Below are 13,214 nucleotides of genomic sequence, written 5' to 3'. Positions count from 1 at the left end.
TTTTGATGACTGTGTTAGGGAACATACTTCGAAGGGAACAAAAATTCCCCCAACTTGCATGTATCTACAAAGCGGATTCCCCCAGGCACATTAATTTTGATGGCTGTGTTACGGAACATACTAAAATGGGAACAACAATTCCCTTCCCTCACTTGCATGTATTTGCAAAATGAATTCCACTAGGTACATTGATTTGGAAGTCTGTTGGGGCAAAAAAAAACATTTTATTCATTGTGATAGATGCGTAGAAATATTTTCTATCAATTGATGCAAACATCTTTCCGATCTATTGAGGAATGTTCGAGCTATAAACATTCGAAATCTTTCATTTTTTCGTGCATGTTCCGTGTTTAGGTTTTCAATTTACCCCCCATATATACCAACCAACACTAATATTGTGTTACCAAAAATTTTAAATTCAAAATGTAACTGTACAAATACAGTGGGGGTCCATCTACAGGGTGGGCCATTTAAAGTGGAAGGATTTGTTTTTGCAATAGCAAAGTAAAAAAGTGGAATTTTAAATTTTTTTTTGAAATTCATTTATTTTGGTCCAAGGAGATTTGTTCTAACTACTTTTTGAATATGATATCTCGTAAATGACCGCCTCTGGCCTTGACCGCAAAATGTGCCCTTTTTTCGGCATTTTTCATCACTTTGCCCAATGTTTCGGCCGATATGGCAGCAATTTCTTGTCGGATATTGTCTTTCAGCGCAGCCAGGGTCCTTGGTTTACCAGTGTATACCTTGGATTTTAAATATCCCCATAAAAAAAAGTCAGGAGGCGTCAAATCAGGTGATCTCGGTGGCCAGTCATAATCGCCGTTTTTCGATATTAATCTTCGCGCAATAATTTGGTCGTGGCAGCCGCTGTATGGCATGTAGCGCCGTCCTGTTGGAACCAGTAATTGTCCAATTCATTTTCACGAACAAATGGCAATAAAAAATCGGTTATCATTGTCCGATAACGCTCCCCATTCACGGTTACCGTTGCTCCATTTTCGTTTTCAAAGAAGTACGGGCCGATGACTTTATCGGCATAAATGCCACACCACACAGTAACTTTTTGGTCGTAAAGAGGTTGCGTTTCGATGAATTGAGGGTTTTCAGTAGCATAAAACCGATTATGATTTTTTATGATTTTTATGATTTTTTATGATTTTTTGCCAAAAGCCACAATTGAGAAGTTATTTTGAATGTACAGCTGAACAATTTCAGCGCCTTGTTTAGGTGTGTATTGTTCCATGGTTAAAATTGTACTAAAATGACGCTTCCAACGCGGTATGACATTTGTTAATCTGACATCTCTGTCAAAAGTTATGGGGTTGCAAGATGCTTCCACTTTAAATGGCCCACCCTGTATATGAATAAAAATCATGAATAATTCATTTTCGGAGAGAAAAACATTCTGCATTTAAAGATTTCCAATTAATACAGCATTAAGAGTAAGTTAAGCATATGACGATTGATTCAAGATAACTTCCGACTTCCACTTTCACATAACATTACCATTCCAAACGGTTTTTCAAACTCCCAGTAGGAAATTACGAATGAACATATTTATGTGATCCAATTAGGAAATATTTCTTATTTCAGAACGTGGTTCAACCAGCAACGATGAACGTTTTTGAATATTCACAATCGATTGAATATACTCCACCAAAGTAATAGAGCGAAAGACTTATTGACTTCATTACTTTCGGTTGTATGAATTACCAAAGATAATGTACAGATGTCCCACACTTGAAGCCAGAACCAAAATGTGAGTGGTGTTGATTGTGAAAAGGAACACATGCTAAAAATAAGTCTGTTTAGTAGATATCTGTATCCTTTCTCACGCAATGTATGCTTCCCCGGAATCCCATCCCTTCACCCGGAAACGCCTATGCAATAAAACGCAAATCGAATATCCATAATCGAATTGATGGCAAAACTCCTCATACTTCCCGCGTGTACTTATGCAGAAAAAAAACACTTGGCGCACGCCATCACACAATATGCCGAATTTGCGAGTTTCGATTGAGATTTTCCTCATTGTTTGGAATACCTTCACTCGGTAAGGCTCGTGAGCCCTGGTGTATTGGAGAGTGAGTGTTTCCCACAGCTCGTCACCAAACTGAAACCGGAATGGGATCAATTAATGGGCATATTCGCTCGCTTCCAATATTTCGACCACTGGACCGAAGAACAGAGACGGGAATGTTTCGCGAGGGCCAAGGTGATCGAATTTAGGCCGGATCAAACCATATTTGTCGAGGGACGATCTACGGTCAACTATGTGCACCTTGTGCTCAGCGGACAGTGTGCGGTGTTACAGTGCCTGAAACTAATCAAAGTTAGTATGTGTGTTTAGAGAAAATTTAAGTTAGTTTCACAAGTTCCACATCATTTGCCAATTGCTAGGAATCCACGCTAACATCTTGTGATGGACATTGAACAGTAACGGTTGATATTCATACAGTCTTATTGTGTTTCAACTTATTGAATGAATGTATGCCGTTAAAGAGGCAATTTGTATAAAAAATAAACCACTTGACATAAAAATTTATTTTGAGATGTCCTATTGCAGCTTGTTTTTTATATTTTACAAAATTCGATTTGACGTTAGATTATTACACTTAAAGACCTTTTTGAAAACAAATCGTCCAAATGCCGCGCTTCATGAGTACGACACCCTATAATTTCAAATTTTTAATAACCGCTGAAGTGTTTCTCGTGAAGTAGTCCTTTTTCATGACTGATGCTATCCTTTAACCCTCCTGTACTCGCGTGCAAAATCATAACACGTATAGTAGCGCGCGGTGTCACAGACCGAAAATTGAACTTCTCTGTAATGATGTCATTGTGTATTTTTCAGGCTTTATTGGCATTTATTTGAAAAAGAGGATATGATTGAATGAAAAAACTACAAAAAATATGTTTTCTTCATCTTTATTATGTTTTAATAGTCATCTAATTCAGCCTCCTTTAAAGTTGAGTATTTTTTGATACTCCAACACAAATAACGAAGTTCGAATTTTTCACTGTTATTTATTAAAATTATGGAAGTATAAAAAGCTATAAAATAACATAAAAACGCATTAATCGATTGTGGTTTCATTGGAGGAAGAATCAGAACATATCATAACTGCATGCTCGAAATAAACATATTTTTTACATTTCATGCAGTTGTTGCGTGTTTTTCGGGTCTTTTATTGAAGAGAAGAATGTATAACGACCTTCTAGATAATTAGCAGGTGATAAAGGTTCTGGAATATAAAGTTTGCATATTTCTAATATTTTTTGTCTCTGTTTTCTTGGTAAACTAAGAATTAATGCCTTTTTTTAGATGGGGCACAAAAAGACGATATAAAAGGATTTCTAGGAACTTCCTTTTCTTTTTCTTGTTTTCTTGTCGTTATTGTCCATTATAAAAAAATATCCCCGGAACTGTAACTGTTAAAAATTACCATAAGCTACCGATTAGTTTATAGTTTACTGTTTACAATTCTTCCACAAGTGAAATTCTTTCACAAGTGTTCGTATATGTATGACGGAGAATAACAAAGCTAGAGAGAATTACAAAGTCGTAGTGTTGATATTTTCTGAGAAATGAACGAATTATTGATTTCTCGGTCTGACAGACCAATGCGCGAGTATAGGAGTGTTAATGCACTCTACGTTCTCAAAATAATGGCGTACTAAAGTAAAGCAAAGTTGTTTTCAAAAAAAAAATGGGTGGGTTATATCTATGATATAACCGCAAGGTTGACGTGGGACTACCTTAGCGTAGCAATCATTCGTTTGTATTGATTAAATTTTTGATAGAATGAAACAATTCTCGAATTCAATTGAATTCAATATATTTGCTTTGTGAGTAAAAATATTGTATAATTCCTTATAAGGTCAATTCATGCATTGTGATAGATTATGTTCTTCGTTACAAGTAAATTTAATGACAGTCCTTTTACGTTTGGTATGATGCGTAGGACAAAATATGTGAACGGAAGAACCATCAAACGATTATTTTATTTTACGTTTCCTTCTGAAGTTTGCATCTCTCAAGTGTACGTTTTTCTCGAACCGCGAATTTGCTTGATTTGATGAACTTCAGGCACTTGCACAAAGGCAAGCGAGTACAAAACTACTCGCAGTTTGCATTTATTTGCTGAGCCGATTTTCCCAGACATCTTGGTTTTGAAGTCCGTGTTAGAGGCAAACACATTTCAGCCGGAACAAAAATGCCCCCGACTTGCACGAATTTGCAATGTCAATTTCCTCAGACACCTTGGTTCTAAAGTCTGTGTTGGGGAAACACATTTCAGTCGGAACAAAAATTACCCCGACATGCATGTATTTGCAATGCCAATTTCCCTAAGTTCCATGCATTTGAAGTCTGTGTTAGGGAAACACATTTCAGTCGAAACAAAAATAGCCCCGACTTTCATGTATTGACAATGCCGATCTCTCCAACGCTGCTTGGTTTTGAAGTCTGTGTTAGGGAACACATTTCAGTGAGAACAAAAGTCCCCATACTTTCATGTATTTACAATGCCGATTTCCCCAAGGCTGCTTGGTTTTGATGGCTGTGTTAAGGAAACCGTAGATCGGGCCAATCAAAATTAGGTAGTTAGGGCGTTTAGATAACGCTTAACATATTACAGGTGTTCAATTGTTTATCTAATGAAAAATAACATTTTATTAATTGCGATAGAAGCGTAGAAATATTCCCTATCAATTGATGCAAACATCTTTCCGATCCAGTAAGAATATATCGAGTTATAAGCATTCGGAATCTTTCATTTTTTCCTGCATGTTCTGTGTTTAGGTTTTCATTTTCCCCCCATATACTCCGGTTAGACGTAGTCCCACGTCAAAAAATCGTTAGAATTCAACTTGTGGTTTCGATAATCTTGTGGTTGGAATTGCATACAGTAGAAAGTTTATCCACCTCTAGTCAAATTTCAATCCTTCAAATAATCCACCAGAATAATGAAATACATTTTATCAAAATAATATGTAGAGTCATGTGATATGAAAGCAAACTTGGTCAATTTTTGTGAATAGATCATGGAAATAACGGTAAAAAATAAGACTAAAAATTGCATCCACTTTATTCTGGACCTATTCTGGACTAAACTAATTCAATATCAGCTTCCAGGTATGCTTTGGATCTCCATCTTGCTGGACGGTGTACCGACTTCAGTTTTTGCAAACTTGCTGGAGGCCTTCGCTTTGATATTACTAGATAAACCTATTTTGTCATTATTCTGTCAATGAATTCATGTAATTGAAGTGAGTCGCTCGACAAATTATGATGTTTCAATAACTCTCATACTTCATGTTTATTGGCTTCGAATACTCGCATTTTCGAGTTTCGCCGGTTCATCTCCATTTGCTTATGATATTATTAGACGCTATATAATGACAACTATAACGCTTCCCGTCGTTCTGCCAAAGCCATTTGCACAGTCGGTATGGTAGTCGGTACAGGATACGAATCCGGTTGCACCGGAGCAAGATATCGAGATATTCTGGCTATACATTTCGGGCGTCTTATCAGATGTTCCTGGCGCAAAGGTTGCACAATTGGTGGAGTCGAAGTTGAAAAGTACCAATCTGAGAGTGGTTGAATTTGTTCCTCGTGAAAGAGATACAAGATCCCTTACTTTCGTGTCGTACAAAAATGGGGATGGAACTCGCGCTGAGGCCTCTTGCACTTGACACTGGAACCTAGCCTCGTGGAATTCGCTTCCGAGAGTCATCAAGGAATCATGGAATCAAGAAGCAGGTTTTTTGGAGATCGGAGGCAACAACACTCGTTCCAACCGTTTTAGCCGACACACCGGAAGCACCATCCACTCTCCATCGTTAGCTCCGGAAGAAGGCACGACATCTAGTCACAGAATGACTCCTACAACTACTCTTCCCGCAACTTCATTACCCGGAATTGAGCAATGTGAAGGGACCCAAACAATGGTAATGACATAACAGCGTCTGGATAAAGCATTCAAAATTTCTCGTATTCTCAAGGAAGAACGGCGAGTGCTTTTCCGGCCTCACTGAACGGATAGCTTCGACAGAGCTAAGACTATCCGTTACAATGTAATAGTGTTCAACAGGTCGTGAGGCGACGCTGTCCAGCGCTGAATGAATTGCTGCCAATTCAGCAATATACACTGAGCAAGGAAACTGAAGACTATGGGAGGTTCTGAAAAATTTGTTGAACACTCCAAATTCTGTGGACTCATTCATAGAAGACCCATCAGTAAAGTACATATTATCACGATTGATACCCCCATACTTTGCATCGAAGATCGTTGGAGCGATCCTCGATCGTTGATAATCTGAATATCCATGGATATCTTGCTTAATGGACAGATCAAAATGCACAGAGGAATTGCTGTAGTCACGAAAACGAACACTGTTGGGAATATACGAAGAAGGATCAACCTGCATGGAGATGAATTCATGATATGAACTCATGAATCCAGAGTGAAAATTTAACTCGATCAACTGCTCAAAATTTCCGATTACCACTGGATTCATAACCTTACACCGGATGAGGAACCGAAGAGATAATAAATTGAAGCGATCATTTAATGGGAGTACGCCTGCCAAAACCTCGAGACTCGTGGTATGCGTTGAGGGCATACATCCCAACGCAATACGGAGACAAAGATACTGAATTCGCTCGAGTTTAATGAGGTGTGTTTTGGCAGCTGATTGAAAACAGAAACTGCCATACTCCATCACTGAGAGAATAGTTGTTCGATACAACGTTATAAGTTACGCGTTCGCTTACCAAGCGATCGATCGTGAGTTCAAACTCAGGGCCCTCAATTGACCATCTTTGTGTTGTTATAGAATAACTACGTCCACGCAACCATCATCAGCGATGGAAATCGATCCACGGTGGAACAAAGATTGATTCATCCATACAACTGCTCTGCTCTGCAAAAAACATCGGGCTGCTGTTCTATAAATAACTCAACAATGATCAACATCAACTGTCTCCGCTGTCCGGTCTGCTGAACAATGGAAGAACAGAAAGAATACCCTTACGCCTAAATGGCTACTACTGTGTAATTTACCATAATGTAATGGAACAGAAAACATAACGCCTAAATGGCTACTACTAACTACTGTGTAATTCACAATTTATAGAAACATAAACATATGTACATGTAAACGATTAAACCCGGCTCTGTTACAGATAAATACTAATGAGCCTAATAATAAATGGGATAAAAAAAATAGCATGAGTGATCGGTTTACCCAAAAGTTGAAGCTTTGGTTTTGCTGGTCTATGCTTCCTAGAAAAAATCACCATCTCTGTTTTCTCCGTGGAGAATTCAATCCCTAGCCCAATGGCCCAGGTTGAAAATTTGTTCAAAGTATCTTGTAAGGGTCCTTGCAGGTCGGATTCGTTTGATCCTACGACAGACACCACTCCATCATCTGCAAGTTGTCTCAGGCTGCAATTTTGTGTAAGGCGATTGTCAATGTCGCTTACATAGAAGTTGTACAAAAGGGGCCTCAACATAAAACTGGGGGAGGCCCATGTAAGAGAACCGACTTACTGCCGAATCTCCGAGAGCAAAGTTCAAATGTTTCTCACAAAGCAAGTTATATAACATATTATTCAATAGAGGCGGCAGACCCCGAGAGTGTAATTTGTCTGACAAAACCTCTATTGAAACATAATCAAAGTCCCCCTTTATGTCCAAGAATACTGGAGCCAGTTGTTTTTTTTTCGGCGTAAGCCAAATGAATTTCTGAAGAAAGCAATGCAAGACAATCATTCGTCCCCTTACCCCTGCGGAACCCATATTGTGTATCTGAGAGTAGACCATTCGTTTCAACCATCGATCAAGACGAAACAAGATCATTTTCTACAAAATTTTCCGTATGCAAGACAGCATTGCTATTGGGCGGTACGAATTGAAGTCGAACGCGGGTTTTCCGGATTTTTTTATAGCTATAACTCGTACTTGTCTCCAATCATGTGGAACAATATTATGCTCCAGAAACCGATTGAATAAATTCAACAAGCAACAATAGTTAATAGTTATACTACCAAACAAGCAGGTGACCACTTTGCCCCCCATGACCAATTTGCCCCCACTACCCCTACATCAAATCGTCAATAGAGTAGCCTACGGTGATTGTGTGATGATTATCGGTGATTACAATCTGCCTTACTTACTCTGGTCATACGAGGAAAGCTTGGTCTCCTACCTACCGTCGAACGCGTCCACTGAGTTTGCATTCACGGAAAATATGTTTGCTGGTGGACTGCAGCAGATCTGTAATGCCAACCAGTGCCGAAAATATTCACGTTCACAACATTCAAATACGGCGATTTTCAGCCTGCCTTGTATTGATAACCTACTGCTCAAGAGAGAGTCGATAAACATGGAACAACAATATCAATGAACACCAGTGGAATGAACAGCAAACATCAGCTTGCCCTGAAGTTCATTTTTCATTTGCATCCTCATTTTGTTTATGATATTCGTAACATCGAAATTGAAGATCATTGCGTGTTAATGAAAATCAAAGCATAAAATTCAACGTCAACCAATTGAGAGTAAAATCGGTAGCACAAAACTCTTGGTTTTGGCGACTTCGACAATGGAATGTATAGTATAACCCTTGCTATGTTTTATGAATCTACTCCCGATTGGCCGGAAATGTTGTACACCCCCAATTAGATGAGCAATGGGTGACAATAACAGACGAGCGGAAAACGAACATAATCTTGTTTTGATTTCTAGTTTAATGACACTAGCTCTAAATGACCTACAATGATATAAAACCCCTACGATATGGGTATTAGATGAAAGGGCTTCAACAGCAGAAGTCGAATATCGTATTCCGATGCCATTTTGGAAAAGAAGATGATGGCTTCCGGTTCATTGAAAACATTGAGCGAAATGGCGATAGTAAAAGAGTATAGAAAGCGGAAACAGAAACAGACCGTACCTCTCACGCTAAAGGTAACGAATTAAATTCTCACTCTGGACATTCTTCCAAAAATGTAAGTAAAGTGACGAAGCAGCCAAAAAGTGTTGAAAGTCACTATAATACAGTATAAAAAATGAACGAAACGCTCAACGCTAAATCTCTCTCAGCCGCTCGACACCGCACAACGGTCAACGCTCAACGAAAACTAATGTTGCCTTTTCCGGATTCCTGGTTCTTTCTTTTTTTCTGAATATGAAAATAAAACACGATTTCAATAAAAATTCACTGCAAGCGATGAAGATCAACTTAATGTTCGTGATAATCACTTGGAATTATTGACAGTAATGAAAGTGCCTGAATGCAGGCTTTGCGAAATTCGTTCATGATGTTTTCGTTCAATATACCAGACAAAGTTCACGCGTCTCGACTTTTGTGATATACTCATCATAACAGAAATGGTGTTGAGCGTCAACAGAAGAGAATTCATCCGACACTTGGAAAAAGCTAATGCCTTCATTCGTGAATAGGTTTTGATAATTTGTGGCACTGATGCCAACAATAGACTACTTGACTTGGCCTTTGTCAGTAACAGTAGTGAAGATGAACTGATCGAAGCGCCATCTGTGATTTTACCCTCTCTTTCTTGGCACGCAAAGTACATTGGACGACCGCCATACGATAGAAGCAGGCAGAAATTTCGATTTCAACCGACGCAATTACGATGCTATCATTGTGGATTTACATTCGCTAAACTAGGCTGAAATTCACGGTGGAATGTTCAGCTTCAACATCGACGTAATGTTCTCCGTAAAGCTCGACGACGTTTCTTGCGTCATCGTAACGCGCACAACCGGACCGAACTGAGGGGATTGGAAGCTGATTACGACAGCTGAGTATCTTCATCTTTTCGTGAGTACATTCTTTTTTTTCAAACTTTCACGATAGTAAACGTTGTCAGTGCATTGAAGTCTGTTGTCCCAGCCAAAAGTGCCGGACCAGATAGACTTGCTTGATAAACTATGTTTCCCAAATTGGCTCATCACGTGGCTGCACTCATACCCGCAAACAAGACTCGCTTTCGTGAAACTGAAGTCTTCAAAATCGAGCTGCTTCGCTACACCATCCGACGTACCACAATGTAGCCACCTCGGACCACTGATTTTGATTCTGTTTGTAAACGACCTAAGTCACCGTCATAATCCTCACCATCTCATGTACGCTGATAACCTAAAAATCTACCGAATAATCAGGTCATCGGTCAATTGTGCCGATTTACAGCATGAGGTTGACACCGTGGCAAGTTGGTGGATATCAAACGGCATGGAAATTAACGCAGCGAAGCGCAAAATAATCACTTTCAAAAAATCTCGGACACAGCTGAACTTTAACTACAAAGTGTACAGCAGCAAACTGGCCCGTGTCTCATCGATCAAAGATTCAAGGGTAACAATGTACTGCAAACGAACTTTCAATGAACACATCACTGCAACCACTGCAAAGGCTTTCGCAATTCTCGGTTTCATACGCCACAACGCATCTGAATTTTGTGATGTATACGCACTATATTGTTGTCTCGTCCGCAGTGTACTTGGATATGGCGTTCAAGTCTGGGCCAAGGAGATCTTCGTAGCCATATTGATTGCGCGTTCGCTTAGTAAGCGATTGATCGTAAGTTCAAAACTCAGGGCCCTCAATGACCATCTTTGTATTGTTACAGAATAACTACGTCCACGCAAGAATCATCAGCGATGGAGATCGATCCACGGTTGAAATAAGAACAATCCATACTTACAACTGCTCTGCTCTGCAAGAAACATCGGGCTGTTGTTCTATTAATAACACAACAATGATCATATCAACTGTCTCCGTTGTCCGGTGGTCTAACTGAACAATGAAAGAACAGGAGAAACACTCTTACGCCTAAATGGTTACTGTGTAATGTATCATATGCAATGGTATAGAAGGAATACTCTTACGTCTGAAAAATGACAACTGTGTAATGTGCTATTTATAGATACGACCAAAACATGTAACAAATCCGGCTCTGCTAAAATGCAAATGAGCCTAAATAAATAAACAAATGAGATAAAAAAAAGTCTGAGCCCCTTATCCAGAAGTTCATATCGCTCGGATCGAGAGAGTTCAACGGAGCTACGATCGATTCCCTCTGAGGAAATTACCGTGAAATGATCCAGTTAGATAACCTCCATACGAACATCGGTGTGAACTAATAAATCTAGAGACGCTACGTCAGCGAAGAGAATCCCTGCGAAGAATGTTTGCGTTCGACTCAATATATTATAAATAAGGAGTTTTCAGTCTGTGCAGCATTATAGCTGACGTAGTATAATGAATAAATAAATAACATTCTTCTAGGCTCATCTGACAAAACTACCTCCTAGTCATCAGTTGTTCAAATATTGTGATCTTGTGCCTACTTCAACCGTTTCCTTTTTGGATAGTCATGGCTTCTTAAGTATCACTGGACCCTCAAAACCTTGCTTATGAAGTCTATATTGCACTGTTTGAGGAGTCACATGGAAGGAAAACTCACTCTCTATTTGTTTTGAAATTTTAGAGGCCCGATTATGATTAATTTTGATGCGATAGACCTGTCAATTCGAGAAGTTGTCGTTCTGATCGCGTTGCTGATATATAATTTGCTTAGTCGTATGATATTCGGATTGGCGGAAATTTTTATCGGTGGCATGACGTCCTATTATCAGTTTTCGGACACCTTAAGAAATGTGTGGGACAAAAGAAAATAACACCACGTAACCTTCCAAACGAGGAAACAACAACTCTATACAATGTTTTCAATTGACAAAGCAACAGAAACGGCACAGTACACGACAAGATAGTTGCAAGCACATTTGGGTATATTTTAGTGAATAAACTTTTTTGTGTGTATTACTTTCATTTTGATTACTGATTTTTATTTGTAATGATTATTTTTAGTTTCTTTCTTTGCAAATCTTTACAAAAGAAAATCACCGTTCACAAGTCATCCATATTTTCTCTACAGGTTCTGGGCCGATCGGGAAAATATCGGTATAGCTTAGCTGATGCGCGTCCAATAGGGGACGAAATCGCACAATTCCACGGAAGGAAATGCTCTAGCATGGTTGAACTAGTACAATCAACGAAACAATCAAATGGGTGAAGCCTAACTTCCGTCAATTCCATCCATTTTTTAAAAGCTACAAAACTTAATCTAATAATCTCTTACCGACAGAACAACGCCTTTATCTCCCGGAAGAACCACCCCCAACAATGATTGCACCCCAATGGATCCGTCCATCAATTACGAATTCCATTTCATCGATGTGGCGACCTATTCGTGTGGGTCGGTTTTCGGCGTTGGCGAACACATGGACGACCGGATGGTGACCGCTCGGGATCGAGTTCAATGCCTCCTGATACCGCGCTATTGGCTGCTGCAAAAGCCGCAAAACGTCAACAATGTGTGGAGTCGTATACGGATTTTTCTCGAGCAGCGCCAACCGTCGAGGAACAAACTATTCATTTGGTTTCTCGATGAGCTTCGTTGGAAGAAATATCGACACCAGCTCAAAGAAGATTGGGCTTCGGTGCATGCCGCGAAGAATCCCACGACATTCTGCAATGTTCCCGCGCTCTGTCGGATACAACAAAGTGATATATTTGCATAGAAATGTCATGATAATTGTTAAAATGAGGAGAAATTATGTACTGTAATAGTCAATACCACAACTAACAAATATGGAGCAGTGATATTCAATTTTGTCATTATTGTGCAAACACAGATAAAAAAAAATAGACGTCTACAGAGCATGTAAAGAATCGAGAAATAGTTTTCAAACGATTAGAATGTTCGTAATACTCCGAAATACAGGCACATTTATTGATTCCTGAAGTTAATGTATGGATATGATTAATAATTCGACAGTTGACAGATCGTAACAACTAACAGTTGACTCTCCCCGAACTTGCTCAACTGTTTTTTTTATCTCATTTGTTTATTTTAGGATCATTAGCATTTCGCTGTAACAGAGCCGAATTTGAATCTTGTGCATGTCACATATAATATTTATCATATCTATAAATAGAACATTACACAGTTGCCAACTTTTCGGCGTAAGAGTATTCCCTTCTATACCATTGCATCTGGTACATTTACACAGTAGCCATTTAGGCGTAAGAGTATTCCATCTGTTCTTCATTGTCCAGTTGGACCACCGGACAACGGAGACAGTTGATATGATCATTGTTGAGTTACTAATAGA

The 13,214-nt window shown here is 39.1% G+C and overlaps 1 protein-coding gene across 1 annotated transcript; it reads left to right on the top strand.

The window, feature by feature from the left end:
- Nucleotides 1–2,052: 2,052 nt before the first annotated feature.
- On the top strand, nucleotides 2,053–12,753 carry LOC129763272 (uncharacterized). The gene is made up of 3 exons (XM_055762169.1): nucleotides 2,053–2,335; nucleotides 11,975–12,108; nucleotides 12,185–12,753. Exons 1-3 carry the CDS (start codon nucleotides 2,141–2,143, stop codon nucleotides 12,618–12,620), a joined length of 765 nt encoding a protein of 254 aa, XP_055618144.1. The 5' UTR covers nucleotides 2,053–2,140; the 3' UTR covers nucleotides 12,621–12,753.
- The last annotated feature ends 461 nt before the right edge of the window (nucleotides 12,754–13,214 follow it).

The sequence above is a fragment of the Toxorhynchites rutilus genome, chromosome 1 (genome assembly GCF_029784135.1).
Source record: "Toxorhynchites rutilus septentrionalis strain SRP chromosome 1, ASM2978413v1, whole genome shotgun sequence".
In the NCBI taxonomy this organism is placed as follows: domain Eukaryota; kingdom Metazoa; phylum Arthropoda; class Insecta; order Diptera; family Culicidae; genus Toxorhynchites; species Toxorhynchites rutilus.
The sequence above is the reverse complement of the archived record's forward strand: the minus strand, read 5'-3'. Positions and strand labels throughout refer to the sequence as shown.